General features: G+C 32.4%; 2 protein-coding genes across 4 annotated transcripts; both read right to left on the minus strand.

The window, feature by feature from the left end:
* Window positions 1-67: 67 nt before the first annotated feature.
* LOC131645082 (probable DNA helicase MCM9) lies at window positions 68-11,347 on the minus strand. The gene is made up of 20 exons (XM_058915738.1): window positions 11,015-11,347; window positions 10,831-10,933; window positions 10,591-10,696; window positions 10,362-10,500; window positions 10,073-10,139; window positions 9,189-9,363; window positions 8,270-8,369; window positions 6,869-6,966; window positions 6,183-6,248; window positions 4,676-4,768; window positions 4,321-4,437; window positions 3,921-3,993; window positions 3,236-3,302; window positions 3,027-3,108; window positions 2,670-2,791; window positions 2,525-2,592; window positions 1,802-1,911; window positions 1,671-1,718; window positions 1,430-1,582; window positions 68-717 (listed from the first exon to the last, which is right to left on the minus strand). The coding sequence occupies exons 1-20, from the start codon at window positions 11,143-11,145 to the stop codon at window positions 638-640; spliced, it is 1,998 nt and encodes a 665-aa protein (XP_058771721.1). The 5' UTR covers window positions 11,146-11,347; the 3' UTR covers window positions 68-637.
* A 1,978-nt stretch (window positions 11,348-13,325) lies between these two features.
* Window positions 13,326-17,627, minus strand: LOC131625133 (tRNA (cytosine(38)-C(5))-methyltransferase 2). 3 transcript variants are annotated; one of them, XR_009290748.1, is made up of 11 exons: window positions 17,470-17,627; window positions 17,285-17,395; window positions 16,268-16,361; window positions 16,072-16,190; window positions 15,850-15,972; window positions 15,158-15,494; window positions 14,923-15,017; window positions 14,763-14,825; window positions 14,540-14,604; window positions 14,223-14,358; window positions 13,329-14,144 (listed from the first exon to the last, which is right to left on the minus strand). XR_009290748.1 is itself a non-coding variant. In XM_058896027.1 (10 exons), the coding sequence occupies exons 1-10, from the start codon at window positions 17,521-17,523 to the stop codon at window positions 14,280-14,282; spliced, it is 1,140 nt and encodes a 379-aa protein (XP_058752010.1). In that variant the 5' UTR covers window positions 17,524-17,627; the 3' UTR covers window positions 13,330-14,279. The 3 variants fall into 3 exon arrangements, 2 of the variants coding, with proteins under 2 accessions (XP_058752022.1, XP_058752010.1); XM_058896027.1 differs by having other exon boundaries at window positions 13,330-14,358; XM_058896039.1 differs by lacking the exon at window positions 17,470-17,627 and having other exon boundaries at window positions 13,326-14,358; window positions 16,072-16,182.
* Window positions 17,628-19,138: the final 1,511 nt, after the last annotated feature.

The following is a 19,138-nucleotide window of genomic DNA, read 5'->3' on the forward strand; positions in this document are numbered from 1 at the left end:
TCGATTCAATTATAGAAAATATTCAAGATCTCTTTAGTGCAGATTAAGTGGTGAATATTTAGCACTCTTTTAGGGAAGGGAATGCAAGCGCTACTTTTCTAGCCTAGCTTAAAGCAACAAATGATGATCATCCCCTTAATAGAATGAATGACTTCCTCTTGAAAAACTCCTCATGAAACCCCCGACTCTTATTTTTTTCTCGTTTTTTCTCTTTTGTTTTTACCCGATGTACCCAAAAAAACCATTTAACTGTCTTTGGGTTCCTAGTTACTTTTGTAAAATATCGGTGAGATACTGTAATTTTTACAAACACGGCATGATTCCAAACATGCACCAAACAATAAACCAATAATAATATTGTCATTAGAAACTAAACAAAAAACGCATGAATATGACGACAAATTGAGAAGGAAGGAAATAGATAATTTACCACAAGCTGATGATTCGTGAACACAGAATCACTTTTGGTTAAATAGACAATCATTCTATCAATATACATCTCTGGGAGTACTTGACCTCAATCACCTTAAATTACACAAGAAATAGAAAGATATAACAAAAAAGGTATCTACAGATAAAAAATCACGTCAACGATTTCATTGACCCGATCTTCAATTTTGTTTTCCTTTCTTTGACTTCAGTCTTCAATGATATTCATATCAGAAAAGTCGTCTTTGCATCCCAGTTTTTCTAGGATCAACCTTTCTTGCTTTGCATCTGTTGTATTGTGTATTAAAGAAGTACTTAATTGAAGCAAATCAAAATTATGTCTTAACAAGTGCCCATGCTAGCTAAGTACAAAATGTATGGTCGTTCACATGCATTGATTATCCCTAAGACTCATTTCTACTCCCTCTCCTTCTCCACTGGAGATAGATTCCCTATGATTAGAGTGAAATAAATTTCTGTGAAAAAATGACACCAAATATACAATCCAAGTAGTAAAATGAAATGGGTGTATTTTTATGTTTTAGTCTGCAATTGTAAAGCACAACCCAAGTTTAAAAGAAAATTTGTAACACCTGCAGTGTTGTGTATGGACAAAAATATCATTAAGCATTAAGCAATTTAATTTAATGTCACTCATAAATATAAAAATCTAAGTTAGATGAATGGTTACTTGTACAAAATAAGATATGATTAATTAATATAATTATTAGAGAGAAAACTGAGATAGCCTTCATAGTACAAAAAACTGTAGTTATGTGTTGAAGGATTTAAACATGGCCACATGGGTGTCAAAAACTTATAAAAGCGCCAAAGTTGACGGACTGAGTAAAACATAGTTTAATAGTTAGAGATAGGAGACCTAGAAGCACTAATGCCATCAATTGATCTATACTCCGGCCCCGCAGTCTTAAAAAGATATCAGTTATTGAAGAAAAAATCATGTAAAACTACATTATGCAAAGAAAGACAGCAAGGATACATTCCTGATCAGGATTGTCCTTGAAATTGGAATGCAGAGCGTTCCCAATGCAATCCACAATAGCTGAGGTGGTCATGGAAGATTCTATGCATAAAATAGCTGTGATGGCATCTAGCCGAGTCACCTCGTTTCTGAACATCAGCCTTGCATGAGCTGTGACATTTAAGGAGTAATAGCACATAAGAAGATAGGGAAGTTGACCGGGGAGTTGGACAGAGAAGTTTCAGTGGTAGTCACGTACCTTGAGCTAGGCGAATCAAACTTTCAAGCATGCGGACAGTTGTTCTAGCTACATTGCAAATTTGAAACTAAATATAATGACATGAATAAGTGTTGGACTCAATTAATAAAAGGACAATTTTTAGATCAAACCCGCATTATCAGTTGCAGATCTCCTTTGAAGTTGATAATAGCTGGATATAACTGATTCGGCCTCTCTCGTAAGGACTGGTCTGAAGTTTTCTTTTAAATAGTGTACATACCTGCAAGGTTCTTTTCACTACTATAAGTAATCACAAACATCTTACATAGTCATCAATACTAAAATCAAGAAATTTGGATAAGTTCAGATCAATCAAATTTTAGAGCATTCTATTGGATCAAATGTACTCAATAGACATGATTTTGCAAAACTTAAGATCGCTATATTTTTGTTACTTGTCCATACTCCACAATGGTTAATCGTATTTAATATTTTTTTTTATTTTAAAGTTATTAGGAATCTGCATACCAAAAGGGAAAAAAAGATATACAAAGGAAGTTAGATTAGAGTGTATCAACCATCAATAAATCAAAGCATCCACTATATGATATTCAAAGTTGGGAAAAAGAGATTGGGAGGCTACAAGTTATTGTAAAATTATGAGCAGGTTCAAAAAGCCAACTTAATCATGGAGCAATGGAGCACAAAATCAAGTTAGATAGAACAGAAATCAAAATTCTAGATCCCTAATTTGCTGACAGAGCTTAACCATGACCAAGTTTCGAAAGGCATCTATAATGCAGTGTAATACCAATGAAAGACGGGTTCAAATATCTTTTTGAAAAGAAAAAAAAAGATTTACTTGCTAACAGACCATTAACCCCATACTTTACCTCTTAAGAGTAGAAAGAGGCCAGATATTTGCTAGATCTTCATCATTGGGTGTTTTATCTGGTTCTGCCTGGATATTAGTTTTCACACAAGTATTATAATCTTAATCATAGAAAGCTGAATGCAATGTACAGGGATCCAGATTACCTCAGAAAGAATATGAGATGAAACTACTTTATCCCATTCAGGATTCTTTGTATCCAAAAGCACCAGGACTATATCAAACCTGCTTAACAAAGGACCAGAGAGGGTTGTATTGACGGACAGAGCTACCTTGTGTTAAGTCAGACAAGTTATCAATCAAAGCAAAGTACAATAAACTACTTCAGACATTTAGCAGCAACCAGCAATGGTTTATTATATATCATGGTTTGGAAATTCACAACCAAACAGCAAGGGGGTGGAATTATATGCACCTCAAAGTATACATCAAGAATAATAGAGACTGTAACTCAACATCATTTTGACAAATATTAAACTAAAATATATTGACTAAAGTGATACGTTGGTCAGGATCATAATGTCCCTTAGGATTTGTGGCGCCAAATACTGTTGTTTTGGTGCTGAGGGTTGTTACAAGACCAGCCTGGTTAGAACAAGAGTTAATCAGTAGCTAAACTTTTTTACCACAAACCTACCAGCACAAGACGACTTCTCTTTTGAACAAAGATGAAGTTCATTCATATTTTATACAATTGATTAAAGTAGTATACCTTGGCAACACTTATTGTCTGCTGCTCCATGGCTTCATGTATTGTTGCTCTGTCATGCTCCCTCATACTGTCAAATGAACTCTTAATTTTACACCCAGTACCAGCATGTTAAAGAATCATAAACTGTTCTGGCAGAATTTACATTAAGTCTGTACTTTCACAAGTCTAAGGAAAACAACCTCACTAAAACGTATGGAAGTTTTGAGGTATTTAAAACTATAGAACTAATTAAATGTATATCTCGTTGAGTTATTTGAAGTTCCAAATGCAAAAGAATTTGGTGTAGTTAGTATTTAAACTTTAGCTGTTCTTAAAACGGAGAATGCTTTCCTATGACAGACGCTGAGCTATATTGTGTCACTCATAGTCATAAGCAATAAAGAGGAAAATAATTATTAGTTAAGGCACTACTTAAATGATATCATCACTTTGAAAAGATAATCATCTAATCTTTAAATATAATGAACAAAAACGAAAACAAAATAAGTTTTATAATTCTTACCAACACAATATGTCATGCATGCAATATTCAATCTAAACCTCCAAGCTCCAACCATAAATATATTTTTTATTTTGTTTTCCAGCTTCACAATTGGGTATTACTCGGCCACACATTGCATTTAAATCAAGGACTAAAGTTCCAGACAAAAAAAGTCAAAACCAAACCAATTATACCCGAGCTTACCTATCAAATTCATCTATGCAACACAATCCTCCATCTGCCAAGACAAGGGCCCCGGCTTCCAACATCCACTCACCTAAAGATTCCATAAATTGGTGTAGCACTTAGTATAACCAACTACGAGGTGCAGATCAATGAATATTGAATTTTTCTATCAATAATTTGTGTGGTTACTTGTAAGAAAGGGGAGCTATGACGAAATAATTGGTGTTGCTTCAGCATGACCAGAAGGTCACAAATTCAAAACCTCATGCAAAGGTAGGACTGCCTATAAGAGATCCAAAACAAGTCCAACTCTTCCCTGGCCCTCCATTGCAGGAGCTTTGTGGTACTACTAGGTTGCCACTTTATGTGATGGAAAAAGAAACTGCGGCGGTGTAAAATAAGGCTGTAGCAAAATTACCTCCATCTTTCACGGCAGTAACAGTCAATCCTGCACTTGTGCTTCCCAACCCAGTTGTAATAACAGATCGGTTGCTCAACTTTGCAGCAAATTTAAGAAACTGTGATTTTCCAGTGCCTATAACAAATAGACAGAGACAATAAGTGAGTTAAATGTACACTTTTTTTCCAACGCCATTAGAATGGTAGAAGTCCTCTTTTTTGTGTGTCTATTTTATGCCACTTTCAGGGGTGTACTAGATGTAGTGTAGTATTCATCAAGCACTAAATGATAATACAGGTTAAAAAATTTAAGTAATAATAGTAAGTATTAATGACGGGGAAAGTAGAAATAATAATTGAAATTGATTGCATACCAGGATCACCGACCAAGAGTAAGTGGGACTCCCCCCTTACCCGTGTTCCGGAAGCATCGACGTGTTGCACACCTCCGATCAGTGTTAGTGCAACTGAGCAAGAAAACACAAGACATGAAATGTTTTTTTAGAGGCAAGATAAGTGTTTACTCAAAAGGGAAACTTCAGTTAAAGAACAAAAAACTGCTATACTGATTTACAAAAGCAAATGAATAATTCTTAGTTTGTGAATTACAAATCCTCCCATATTTTACTGGAGTGATTCCTATCCTGTAGATGGAAATTGACTTCTTCTATAAACTGAAGTTTGATTACAGAGAGAGGAAACTCTTACTCAAGGCATAAGCCTAGACAGAAAAGATGACACCCGGCGTAAACTAGCCCTACTGCACCCTTATTCCAAAAGATTTAGTTTGTTGGGCGTTGGAAAAAGTTTTCTATTTTCGATACTTATTTTAAAAAATTTGTAGAAAAAGTGAAAACAACTTTTTCTTGTTTTCATTGCTTTCTGTAGACAACTTTAAGAACCAAAAACAAAGTGAAGGAAATATAGCATTTAAACAATTAAAATTTATAACTGAAAACAATGAAATTAGAAAATGTTTTTTGAAACCAAACATGCGTCGGCATACCTTTCCCTTTTTCCTCTCCTGTAATTAGCTCCCACCAATTGAACAATTTCCTTTTTCGACTAGTTCCTACCACTCTAATACCTTTCCTAATACTTTGGATCAGCCTGAGAAAATTTTGGGTTTGGATCCATGAAAACCCAACAATATTCTTATCTATAAAGCCTAATCAATTATAGTCAGTTCATGTCATTGAAAATTTTTAATCTAAATAAATGAAGGTTTTCATTTCACATTTATAATCTATTTTCCCAACTTTTCCCAATCTAAGTCCTATTAAGGTCATATATTAGTTTCTACAATTTTTAGAAGGTTCTTTTTATTATTCAAGGGCTCCAAAGAGACCATGTCTTCACCCTTAGGATTATCATTTTCAAGTACCTGGATTAGTTAAAAGTTTGATAATATTTGAACAGCTCGTTTTACGGTTTAATTACTATTTTTATTAGTAAATTTACAAAAAACGAGTCCTATAAATTATTTAATTTGCATGATTGTATTACATTTTTGTGTTTTATGTTTCAAAAGATTATACATCAAGCAATCCAATGTTGTAAAATAATGTAAAAAAACTTTATCTTGGGATAAAATAGTTGTATATTCTTGAACTATAGTTGTCTTTCCATAATTGGGAGAAGTCTATAAATAGTACATAGCACCTAAGTACAGAAAAATTCTACCAATATTATTCAGATTATTATTTCTTCATTTCTTTCTAGGCCACCTCATACAACAAGTAGAAATATGACAAAGGAAATCATTGAGAGAAACAGTAGGAATGTGACCAGAGCATCCAAATAGAAACTATCAAATGTCAAAGGGCAATAAATTTTAAGGTGAATATGTAAATAGCCATAATCTTGGGTAAATGTATTTACCTGCTAGCTTGACAGTAAAAAGACCAAATATCTGTGGGCAGATTCCTCGTAGAATAGCATTCCTTCCTGGATAAAAAAAAGGCTTTGAGGATTTATCTCACAAAACATAATTTACAAATCAAAACCACCCAGAAAACTACAACAGTCGTAAACCAAATTTGACCTGCGATGGGTGTGGCTGAGTTGGTCCAAAAATTTTAGATGATAGATTATACTGAGTTGTACAGTCCAGTTTCTCAAGGATAAAATAAATTAAGAAATATTGGGAGAGGTACACACTAAGGCATTGTTTGGGATTTTGAGGGGAAAGGGAGGGAGGGCTTTGAAAAAAATTGTATAGAATGATAAAATAGTACTTATCATTAACATATTTTTAATTCTTAGAATACTATAAAAACAGAAATTATAATTGAACAATTTGTCTAGCCTTCCAAAACCCTCCAATGCAATTTTTTTAGTTCTCCCAATTTAGAGGAATTTTGATTTTTGAATAAAAATAAATCCCTCAAAATTCAAAACACTCCCCAACTAAATCCCTCTATTCTTTTTTCTCAATCCTTCCCTTTTTTCAAAGTCTTACCCTTCCTTCCTCTCCAAATTCCCAAACAAAACCTAAAGGTTCAAAAATATGAATTTGAATGATACAACAATATCAAATACGTGTTATCGCGTAGTCGGAATACAACCTTTTAAAGGTTCATCTTTGAATTGATTCCAGAACTGCTCGAATTTCATAACCATGACATCAGAAATATCAATTTCTGACTTCAATTCATTGATTCTCCTGACATCAATAAGAAAATATGTAAGAGAATGAACTCTATCAGTTTTTTTGCTTTCCTTCCATTAAATCATAGTAAATTACTAATTTAAAGGGTAAGTTCCTGAAAGCACTCAATCTGTGCTTCATCTAAATCATTAAAACATATAACATGTAAAACTAGGAGAAATTAGTTGTTGCAAAGGTTTACAGTTTACACTAGGAGAAATAAGGGGAAATTTTAAAATAGTTACAGGCAAGCAAAGATGAAATCATGAAAGGAATGTTTACAAGTAGATACAATTTCACAAACGGAATCGAAGAGAGTGACATATTGGACACTGGCCAAGAGAAAGAAAGGATTTTGTTAGAGGAAGGTAAAAAGAAACTTTAGAGAGTGGGGAAGCATGAATGAATTGAATGAATGGTATGCTTGAAGTGGTCCTCATCACATATCCTTAATTGTTTTAATATAGATACTAAATATAATGGGATAATTTCCATACATTGCAAGTTTGCAACAGGTTGAAGGAGGCAATATATGAAAACTATCTCAGTATAATTTAGTATCTATCTTAAAACAATATAATTGTTTCTTAGGGTTATAGTGGGATAGTTTCAAATATAATGGTTATAGTATCTATCTTTAAGTGGTCCTAGATCGACTTTAACAATATAATTTAATCAAGAATAATGAAGGAAGCGTGAACTGATCTATAGAGAAACAATATTAGGTGAGGTGCTTGAATGGTTTTTATCTTAACGTCCTGGACATCAGAGGACTATAGTAATGGAAAAGTAATTAGGCAATCATTCTGAGCAGGAAAGTGAATGCTTAAAAAACAATGTTGAAAGTGGGATTCATATTAAGGTAGCACCTAATATGGGAAAGGTATGATAATCCAAGCTACAAAGGATTCTTACTAAGAAATGAGTAGCTCAAAATGAGAATGATGAAATATTACCAGAAAAGGTAGGTAATTCAACCTTAGGCATCACTGCTAGGTTTATTAACTATGAGGAGTTGAAGAAAATTAAGTAAGAACATGCATAAATAGATATTTTTTCACGCAACAAAGTTTTTCGTAAAGAGCACAAAAATTTCTAATATCAGGAAGCTTTATTTTCTTATATTTACTTCAGAGACAAACACAACGAGAGAAGTTTATTTCACCTTAGATTGTTGACTATTAATAGGAGAATAATTTAGAACGTGTATAAACAACTATACATTACAAATATATCTCACTTGACAAACTTTTCCATGAAGAGCACCAAAATGTCAAATACCAGGATGCTCATATTATTATAACTATTGTATTCTCACCTTACATTGTTGGCTATTAATACGGGATCAAGGTCACAACGCACATCCTTCAACTCTGGAGACCATTTTGCTGTTAAGAGACCGGTGACAATCACATCATCTGCAAGAAAAGAAGAATTAAAGTCCTTCATAATCAACTTCCAACAACTATTGCATTTAAGAATTCATCAAGCCCCTTACACCTTGGGCAACATATATACACAGAAACAATAGATTGCAATCCTACAGGGTTGAGCTAACTTCAAAAACCTGTTACAAACTCAGCTTGTATTCCACAACCCACCAGACAATCTCTATTAGATATATATTGCTCAATGTGTTCATGCATAATTTAATCATTTCATCTACATAAATTTCTTAATTTAATTATTTTAGAAGAAACAAAAATAATAGATATCCTCTATAATATGACTAATCAGTTACTGTTTCCTTACATAGCCATTAACAAAAGAATATACCATCATCACTTATAATCTTATTTCAGAAGAAAACTCCATCAATACTTATTTTTCTGTTTTTCCATAAATGCCCAAAATCATTTATCATTATTCTCTTGCAGCACTCCGGCTTTAGCTTGTGATAGACCATCAAACTTTCAGTAAACTACTTCTGGAAAAATCACACTTTAGCTTGTGATACTCATTTAAGTGCTTCTTTTCAGAGGGATTCTAGTAGGCCTTCCTTTCACTATTGTGACCCAAATAACTTCTTTTGCTATATGCCTAAGTTAAATGACCTTGCACATAAGGTTTACCATGAATTATATCTTGAAACTATATTCATTTGTTATCAATTACAGATACATGCATTCAAACATGAAACAGAGAGACCTGTGAATGAACTAAATATTTTCAGCCCAGTACGTTGAATGAGCCAAAGTTAGATAGCATAGTAAGATTAAAATTTGAGGGAATAATACCTCCAGCTTTAACAACATCAACAAGGTCATCCTTCAAGATGACGAGAATTGAACGAGGAATCGCTCCAACACCTAGAACTTGTGTACTTTCTTGGACTTTTATCTCCTGATAATCATGACACACAATAGTATTCTCTACATACTGGAATTTTGAACCACCACAGGGCTTCGGCTTCTGCCATTAAAAACAACAAACATAACCAAATGAAACAGGACTGTTTACCAATTGAACTTGTTAAGAGTTCCACATCGGACAATATATGGCCTGAACATGTCCTTATAAGTGGGGGCAATCCTCACCCTACAAGCCGGTTTTGTAGGGTTGAGTTAGGCCCAACCACATTTCTTAACATGGTATCAGAGCCGGGTTAAGGACTGCAATGTGGGTATTTGACCCAGGCCCACGCTAGGCGTGAGGGTGGGTGTTGAAGTTGGTATTTGTGTTGTTAGAGTTTGTTTGAAGTCCCACATTGCTTAGGTTCCCGGACGGTTGGGTGAATAAATATGTGAGGGCAACCTCACCCTACAAGCCGGTTTTGTAGGGTTGAGTTAGGTCCAACCACATTTCTTAACAGAACTATACTAGTAATGTAAATCTTATTACATAAAAATGAGAAGATAAATATTCAAACGATAGAAGTCCAAAAATCAAATTTTAAGCTTCCCAAACCATTTAGATAGATTGAGCTACAAACTCCTCAATTTATAGCAAGAAACTTCACAATAGCATGCAAGCAATTTCTTACATAACAAATAGCCTAAGATTACATTTTAATATATGATGATCGCAATCATGATTTTTTAGGTAACGTAATGCGAACAAATGCTCAAGGATACCTGAATTGAGAAAACACGGGATTCCAAACTAAAGATGCAAAACATACCTGAAATGGGCACATTGAAGGTAATGATATAGCGTTTCGAGCTTCCACCTCAGGATGAACTGTGAAGCTGCACAAATGCTTTGTTAGCTGGTAATCAACAAATGTATCATGGTAGACACAAGGCCGTAAAAAATATAACTTCACTAAATTGTGACCTGTACATAAGGAAACCAGATTTATATATACTATATAAACAGATAAAATACGACTATGCATTTAATTACAGCCCTTATTGTAGTACCAAATAATACAACTTTATAAGCATACAGCCTCCGGTTTTCACAAGCACCTGTTTTTGCATTTGTGGCACATGTACTTCCTCTCCCCTTCATGCATCTTGATTGCTCCAGACCTGATTACTATCCCTTTAACAGTGAGTAGAATCCCTCGGTGCTGCACCCGTACACGCCCTATGCTCGGAAAAGTCTCTAATCAAATCAAATCATCATCAGTAAGAATTCGACTCGAAAAATCCTTAACGAGGAATTTTAACAAACAAGTGGTGAGCAGAAACAAACCAGGACATTCAAGTGGAGAACCACCGACATTAATCCGAACATGAATGAATTTTTTCTCAACCACATTGTTCTTTTCATCAGCAGCCATTTCTTCTAACACAATTCTCTATCATCAACCAAAACACAAATACAAGTCAATCTTATTACTAGCAGCTATTTATCTAGTTCAACTCAATTATTTATTTTTGATAAATTGAAGAGTGAGAGACTATATGAAAAGGAGAAAGAGATGCATCATACATGAGCCATAAGTGCAGCATCGTCGAATAGTTGAAGATAGGTGTTGGATTGTGAGAAGATTAGATGAGCGATGCGAGGATCATAATCCATTAACTCTGCGAAACTGAAGAATAGATAGAAAAAAATAGTTAGGGTTAGGGTTAATATAGAAGTAAAATAAGGAATGAAAAAGAGGAAACGTTACTAGATGTAGAGAGGGAAATGGAGATGTGAATCGGGAGAAGAAGCGATGGAGCGGAGTTGATTGACGGAATCGTCGCGGTAGAGGTAATTGACCATCAGTTTCTTCCAGTATTCTGGATCGGTGGTGTTCATGCTGGTTTGTTCGTTCGTTCCGGTGGAAGATTTTCAGTGACAGTGGTTTGGTTTGGGCGGGAAGGAGAGTGGAAACGAAACGACTATATATGGCGCGCGGATTGGGTCAACTCTAATGTGAAAATAGTGATTAAGATTCGTTTGTTTTTCTTTAAATGATTTTTGAGGGATACTATTTGTAGTTGTACACCTCTAAAATGAACATTGTATCAACACCGTAATACACAATGAAATGTTAAAATAATTTGTATTAAAGGAGAAAAATAATATTTTTTATATGTAATAAAACAAAACCGTATGGATATAAGGTGTTGATGTCACTTTAAGTGTCAAAATATCAATTCTGATAGTGTTATATAATTTAAGTTACCGTTTTAACTTTTGACATTATGTTATATTCCTACTTAAGAAATTTGGTCTTCTAGTTTTGGTCCCTAATCCAGTAAAAAAATGTTGATGTGAAATATTTTTAAATATGTGAGGATTAATTGATGACATATTCTAGTTGAATTAACGAATTTGACATGTCATTTTTTATTAAAAAATAATTATATTTAAATAAATATTATAATTTAATATTAAATAAATTAAACAAGTTAAGATATAGTAAGGTTAGGGATTTTGTCAAATAGATAGTGAAATTTGAAGGGGAAGCATGAAAATCGAAGAACACCGAGACTGAAGGTAAGCGAAGAACCAAGAAGACAAGAAGTTCTAAGTTTGAAATTGAAGACTTCGCTATAATGTCTAGTAATTATGGAATCATGTACACTTACAGTGAACCCTCGTTTTGGATTAAGGAAGATCTTGAATTTTGGTCCAAAACGAGGGTTCATTATAAGTGTACATGATTCTATAATTACTAGACATTACAGTGATATAAAATATACACAATAACAGACCAATATGCAACAGATATAAAATTTATCACACTTGTAGGGATCTTGAGGGTCAATAACAAATATAAGACGCTAAATCGAACAAATAAAATGCACAAAAGAACACCGATATTTTAACATGGAAAACTCCATGATGAGTAAAAGTCATTAGTCGTCCAGAACAAAGAAAATAGCTTCACTATAATCAAATAAGGGTAGAAGAGAGTTTTAAAATGATTCACAAACTAGTACTAACATCCGCAAATCATCAAGCAAACTAACACAAATAAGCATTAAAAAGTTGAAACATTACCCAAATATGCAGCTTCAGAGTAAAACAAATATCCTTCAGCTCAGACCTTATTTTGAAATACCCAAGTAATAGTTTTCTTTCTCCACATTTAATTAGTTATTAATTTATCACTAGATTGAAAAGAATCAATGGTCTAGATTTGGAGTAAGTTATAATAACTTACTCTTTGAGTAAATATAACCCTCCTATATATATATATATATATATATATATATATATATATATATATATATATATATATATATATAGAGGAGGGATCAAATTACACCCGAAGAGTTACACCACGAGTTACACTCGTTCAATAACTACATCTCGAATTAATATTTTATAAATTCAACCGTTGGATTGAAACATAATATCATATAGATCATACCTATAAAGTTTGAGCTTAATCTATAATGATTTACTATATCATCAAGATATCCAAAGATTAACGTCAAAATGAGCTTTCATATAACGTTAATTTTAATGTAATTCAGTGACATAGTAAATCATTATAGATTAAGCTCAAACTTTATAGGTATGATCTATATGATATTATGTTTCAATCCAACGGTTGAATTTATAAAATATTAATTCGAGATGTAGTTATTGAACGAGTGTAACTCGTGGTGTAACTCTTCGGGTGTAATTTGATCCCTCCTCATATATATATATATATATATATATATATATATATATATATATATATATATATATATATATATATATATATATATATATATATATATATATATATATATATATATATATTGAAAAAAAAAACTCACCCTTTAAGGAGGATGTTTCTATGCATTTAATTCTTACACTCTTTCTAATTTATCCCTATTTTTTACTTTAGAAATTGTTGCAAACATTTAAAATGTAAAAAATTGTAGGGGTATATTTAGAATTGTGACATTGAATGTAATAAATATAGATTTTTTTTTTTTATATTTAAAACCATAATTTTTTTTTTTTATATTTAAAACCATAATTTTTTTTTTTTTTGGCTTATTTTTGAGATCGGAGGGAGTATCAACAAGGGTAAAATTTGATTAAAAACATATGGGAAAGTACGAAGTATAAAAAAGGGAGTGGAATGGAGATTTCTCGAATTTAGTATCCTCCACAAAAGAGAAACTTTGTCTCAAGTTGTCCTTCTTCAATGAGTTCTTCACCAAGTCATTCTGGTGTTCTTTCATCAAAAGGTGTTCTTTGTGATTCTTCTTCCATGGAGGTTGCAGCGTGCATAATGTATTTGTTATTAATATTTCCAATTTTTATTCCGATTCGAAATTTAAAATCAGTTCTTATTACATTGAAACGGTAAAATTCAAGATAATTCAATTCAATTTTATTTTACGACTAAATTGTACCATAAAACAGTCATAATCACAGCAATAAAATGAATATAAAAAATATATCGTGACATCATTCAACCACAACAAAATGAACATAAAAGGTTTCAAAAATAGTGGGAGTGAAGCCAACTGTTGCATGAAGTAACATAATCGTAGTTTGCCATTTATTCTCAGGTTCAAAGTAATTTTGCCCAACATACATACAAAGAGGCACATCTTGGTTCTGAGTATTTAATTTCCCTTTAACTTTCAATTGTGCATTATAAATTAATTATCAGCATGAAAATATACTCATTAATACATTATTCTAAATACAAACATGTATACCAGATCCTATCTTCTGATCTGCAAGATACTTGGCATGGACATTTTAACTCTACAAACTTCAAATTACATTTTTTGCACTCCCCTCTCAGTCAGTTTTAAAAATAATGGTCACATAATTCTACACTAGAATTACGAATTCTGCAGTGAAAATACTTAAACTCAGGGTTTGATTACCATGGTTGAAACAATAATTCACAGCATTGTGTTACAACTTACAAGGTCTCACAGGTAGAAACTATCTGCTTCTGTTGAATGGATAGTATGATTGAAAAATCACAACGCTTCAGAGAAAAGATAATGAAGTAAGGGAGCAACAACTGATACGCTTAAACTGTTCCCTAGCAATGCATACCTGTATAAAAAGAACATTATAAACATTTTTAAAAACAATACAAATGTATGAATGCCAATGCAATTCAGCAGTCACCGAAACCAATTAATTAATCATGCGAAGCAAAAAAAATGAAATTACAATGATAAACCATTCTATATAGGAATGTAAAAGTATTGTTTAAGCGAACAAAACACCATACCGTTGTCTGAGACTGATTTGTTCTGGAAACTCGAAATCTTCAGGAAAAGAATGTAAGTTTGCAACCTAGTTGCAGGATGATAAATACCTTTTAAATTAGTAATACTGCTTGAAATCAAAACAATATAATTTTATGGGCACGTACATTATTGTGCATGTTTACGCATGATAGACAGATTTACAAAAATGCATGATATCCCTGAGAATAAAGAAAATCCACTCACCTCTCTCGGTGTAAAGTACCTAAGTCGCTGCTCCTTGAGAGATGTTTTGTCCCTCTTCATTGGCTGCACATTCAAATTGAGTTACTGATGATAGCAAAGAGTAGGACTAGTATCATACGCATGGGAATAGCTATGAAACTACGAGAAAAATATTTCTAACCTGAACAGTAGCCAAAAGGGAGCCAGTTCCCTTCACATATCTGTAATAACTTTTCGTAAAACAGCAGCAGCGCTTTGAATCAGGATACACAACATCTAAGCTCTTTTAAGGAAAAGGGGTTCAGACTTCAGAGAGAATATAATCGAAGCATAATTTTTCTTGGGAATAAATAGGGTTATAAGCTATAGTAAAATGATTTAAATATGCTCAAAACCAATTAATGGGGTAAGGATACCCATAGCACTTCCCCACCGTTCTAACAAACTTGGGTGAACGTAATACTTGTCTAAAGAGTCGTATTCATGACCATTATCTTCCTCTGAAGTACTAGAAATGTCATTGGACACACCGGCCGTTGAAGCCGCAGGTTCAACATCTGTATCGTTGCTAGGATTCTTTAATACAAGAAACTTCTCAATAGGTTGACATGACTGCAACAAATTGTGTCTGTCCTCTAGTGGTAAATCATCTTCCTTGGCGTCTGCATTGAAAGGCTCAAATAATGGCTTTGGAGATTGAATCAGTTGGCAGTTCAAAAATTTATTTCCAAAAGATGACGGTTTTCTCTTAGCCTGAAAAATTAAACACATTCAAGTCAAAAGGTTTACAGCTTCGACTAACAAGAACCCTAGTTAAAGATATTAGAATAACTAAATCTACTTTTGCCCTCCCCATCTCTGAAACGTGTAATAAGCCATTATTAACACAACTTGCAAATCAAGTAATTAACCAACTTTTTGTATGATACTACAGTGCAATTAAAGATCCTGCAGCAATAGATCCGGATTCCAATTTGTATGAACATATCCTAAAGTATATTGTCTGAAAATCAACCGATTCCTTGATGATATAAAATACAACCCAAATCTTTTGAAACAAGCATTTAAACTTCAGAAGAAGAATAGTACAAGGCTATAGAATACCTACCAGACAAAAGTAACGAGGCCTAGAATATGGAATTCCAAACTGTAAAGGGCTCAGAATGAACTCTTGTGTGGTAAAATTTGTTTTCTCCAGTATTTCAACCAGTTTTGCATGCGTATCAGACGTCTGTAGCCAGAAAGGACGCAAAAGAATCAATTAATAGAAGAAACCATAATGAGACTTATTTAGGGTCTTAGTCAACAAGTTGAATTGAAGAACACAAACCTCAAATCCGACAACATTTTCCACAAACAACATACTTGGAGGGTGCAATAAGAACGGGATGAGCTCAAGAATCTGAAGAAAAGAAAATGCACGTGCATCCCCAGTGTCCTTCTGGAGACCTAACACAAGATTATTGAGCGACATTTTGCTTACAGAATTAAATAAGTTATCATAAACAAGTAGAAGAAAAAATCACCTTGTCGCGTGTAAGGTTGACATGGAGGAGAAAGAAGCCATGCGTCGGCACCATATTTGTCTAGATCAGCAGCAGTTAGGGATTGAATATTTCCCTAAGTCAGCCAACACAAATAAATCTCAATCAGGTAGATCAACAATATCCTGAATAGACATAGTCTATGACATTCAATGTGACACAAAATTCCTGGCTGAAAATATTTGTGGCGTGGATAATTTCGGCTAAATATTTGTTAAAAGGGAAAATGGGCAGGATCATGTCATGCTTCCTGACCGGAAATAAAATTCCTCCTACAGTCTCTACTAACAAATGCATTGGGATAACATAATACAAAAAATAAACATTAGCTCGGATTCAGCTAATTAAGGCTTCCATTACTTTAACATTTCAGTATTAATGATGCCAATTCTTTTCACCAAGGTTACATATCACAACAAAAAAGTGATAAAAATGTCACTTGAAAAATGAAACATTGCTTGAAACTATAGAATTTACAACAAACAACCAGCCTAAATATATTATAAGTTCTATATTGTTACTAACGTAGCAGGTGCTATAGTAGAATGGCGTAACAGTGATAGGGTTTGGCACAACACTTTTGGCCCCAAAACGCTATTATGAAACACGGACACCACGACACGACACAGACACTCCAACACCGATAATGTCAAAAACATAAGACACTGCTACATATATGATAGTATTTGAGCATCATTTATCCATCTATTATTAATAGAGCTTAAAATATTCTAATCAAAACTAATGTTTTGTAATTCTTCATTGATAATATTGTGCCAATACACGTTTGTTTTATGAGTGTCAGCTAGGTGTTGGACACCAATTCAAAATAGTCTTTGTAGAAGAAAAGAAAACCTTTTTTTGGGACACTTGTTTTCTCACAAACCTTTAAAATCACAATTCAAAACTAACTAAGCAAAACAGGGTAATAGGCACAAAAAAAAAAAAACTATTAACAATCTCAAATGGAAAAACAATTCAAAAAGAGAAGAGTGAAACCTGATAAGGACGATGAGAAAAGTTATGCTGATAAACATCATTTGCAATGTTATTGATTTCAAATGCTTCGATCACTTGCGCGTTCACTTGGGCCTTCATCAGCGAGTATCTCTGATAAAACAAAACAAAAATTCAATTTGCAAATTGGAAAAAAAAAATGAATTAGGGTTGGATTGGGTGTTTACCATGCCGCCGATTCCACTGTAGAACTCCAGTACTCTCTGCATCTCTTTCCCCATTACTCCTGCTTGCAACAATCAAGTCACTGCCCAACGACCCAAACCACTAGGGTTCTAGACAGTTTTTCTTTTTCTTTCTTAAGTGTAGTTTTAGCTTTTTTTTTTTAATTTTTAATTTTTTAATCTCTTTACAAAAATCAGGCTTTTTGATCTATGCTTTTTTTTTTTCCTCTTATATTTGGCATGTCTATTTATGATGTCACAATGATAATGTGAACTTTTTTTTTTAAACATCACATATAAAATATTTTATTATTTTATTAATTATATTTAAATTAAGTAATAGAATTAAAAAGGTTGAAGAAAGGATTTCATTTATTTCAATTGAACTAAATTTTTTTTAAATATTATTCAAATGTTCATATTATAACAAATAATCAATTTTCATTATTGTTAAACTCATTTATCGTTCTGAAACAATCATCCTTAACATAATGTGGAAACTTTGTTTTATAGGTAATAGATTTTTGTTTTTATGATAACAACTGCGAAGAACACAACAGATATTTAGCATGACAAAGCTGACAGTTGTGAAGAACAGAACAGATACTCAGTATGATAAAGATACAACATGATTACAACTGTAAAAGATCATAAAAGAAAGATAAGCATTCAACATAGTAAAGATGCTACAATTAAGAAAGTGAACCAATGCACATTAGGGGTGTTCAAAAATATGGTTAATTGAATTGTATACTGGAACTGAACTGAATTGCACCATAAAAAAACTGAACCACTTAAATGGTTAATGAACTGAACCATTTAATTTAAACAATTCAAATTCAGTTCAAAACTGGTTCAGAACCAGTTTTCTTTTATAAACTGGTTTAATTATATAAATTTTTTTTTTAAAATAAAAAATCATATTTTTTCCAAAAAAATTTAACATAAAAAAAATCCGAAAAATTAAAAAAAAAATCTGAAAGTAAAAAAATATTTTTTTTCTTGAAAATAAAACAAAATCTGAAAATAAATTATTTCCTAAAAATTTGGAAAAAAATTTCAAAAATAAAAACTGGTTATATTATATGAACTATGAAGGCTAAATATAATATGTTTCTTACTATACATAATAGTGTCCTTTTTCCTTTGCCAAATTGCAAATATCTAATTGTAATTTAAGTTTTGTGTCCACTTAAAATAGTTAATTTGTTTGACTGAACATATGACTAAATTAGTTCTTTTATTTTGATTAATTAATTTCAATAAGCTTAATAATTTATTAATGATTTCATATAAGTCATTAATAAAATTTGTATTTGCAAGAAAATTTTAGTGTTTCAGAATAAAGGAAAATATTGTTTTGAGAACAATTGAAATTCAACGTGTGCATCAACAAAATGTGATTAAGCAGTTTATAAAAGAATATGATTTTAAATAAAATAGTTGAGATCACATTTTGTTTATAAATGGTTTTTCAATTTTTTTATTTTAAATTTTTTTAAAAAAATTCGGAAAGAATATGTGTACAAAAACATAATATGATTAATCAAATAAAAACCAATTAAAATTCAACGTGTGCATAAATAAAATATAAAATATGTGTGCATTGAATTTTCCATTTTTTAAATCGTCTTAAGGAACTGCATCACATACTACTAAAGAAAAACCAATG

The sequence above is a fragment of the Vicia villosa genome, linkage group LG1 (genome assembly GCF_029867415.1).
Source record: "Vicia villosa cultivar HV-30 ecotype Madison, WI linkage group LG1, Vvil1.0, whole genome shotgun sequence".
Lineage (NCBI taxonomy): Eukaryota > Viridiplantae > Streptophyta > Magnoliopsida > Fabales > Fabaceae > Vicia > Vicia villosa.

Excerpts from the sequence above, each read along its gene's own strand:
- LOC131645082 (XM_058915738.1), bottom strand. The coding sequence starts at position 11,145 with ATGAACACCACCGATCCAGAATACTGGAAGAAACTGATGGTCAATTAC. Across the intron at positions 3,994-4,320 it reads TACTGCCGTGAAAGATGGAG|GTGAGTGGATGTTGGAAGCC; the intron begins GTAATTTTGCTA and ends TGGAATCTTTAG. Across the intron at positions 718-1,429 it reads GGACAATCCTGATCAGGAAT|ATGCAAAGCAAGAAAGGTTG; the intron begins GTATCCTTGCTG and ends ACAATACAACAG.
- LOC131625133 (XM_058896027.1), bottom strand. The coding sequence starts at position 17,523 with ATGGGGAAAGAGATGCAGAGAGTACTGGAGTTCTACAGTGGAATCGGC. Across the intron at positions 16,362-17,284 it reads TTTCTCATCGTCCTTATCAG|GGAAATATTCAATCCCTAAC; the intron begins GTTTCACTCTTC and ends TGGCTGACTTAG. Across the intron at positions 15,018-15,157 it reads ACGGTGGGGAAGTGCTATGG|ATGTTGTGTATCCTGATTCA; the intron begins GTATCCTTACCC and ends AAAAGAGCTTAG.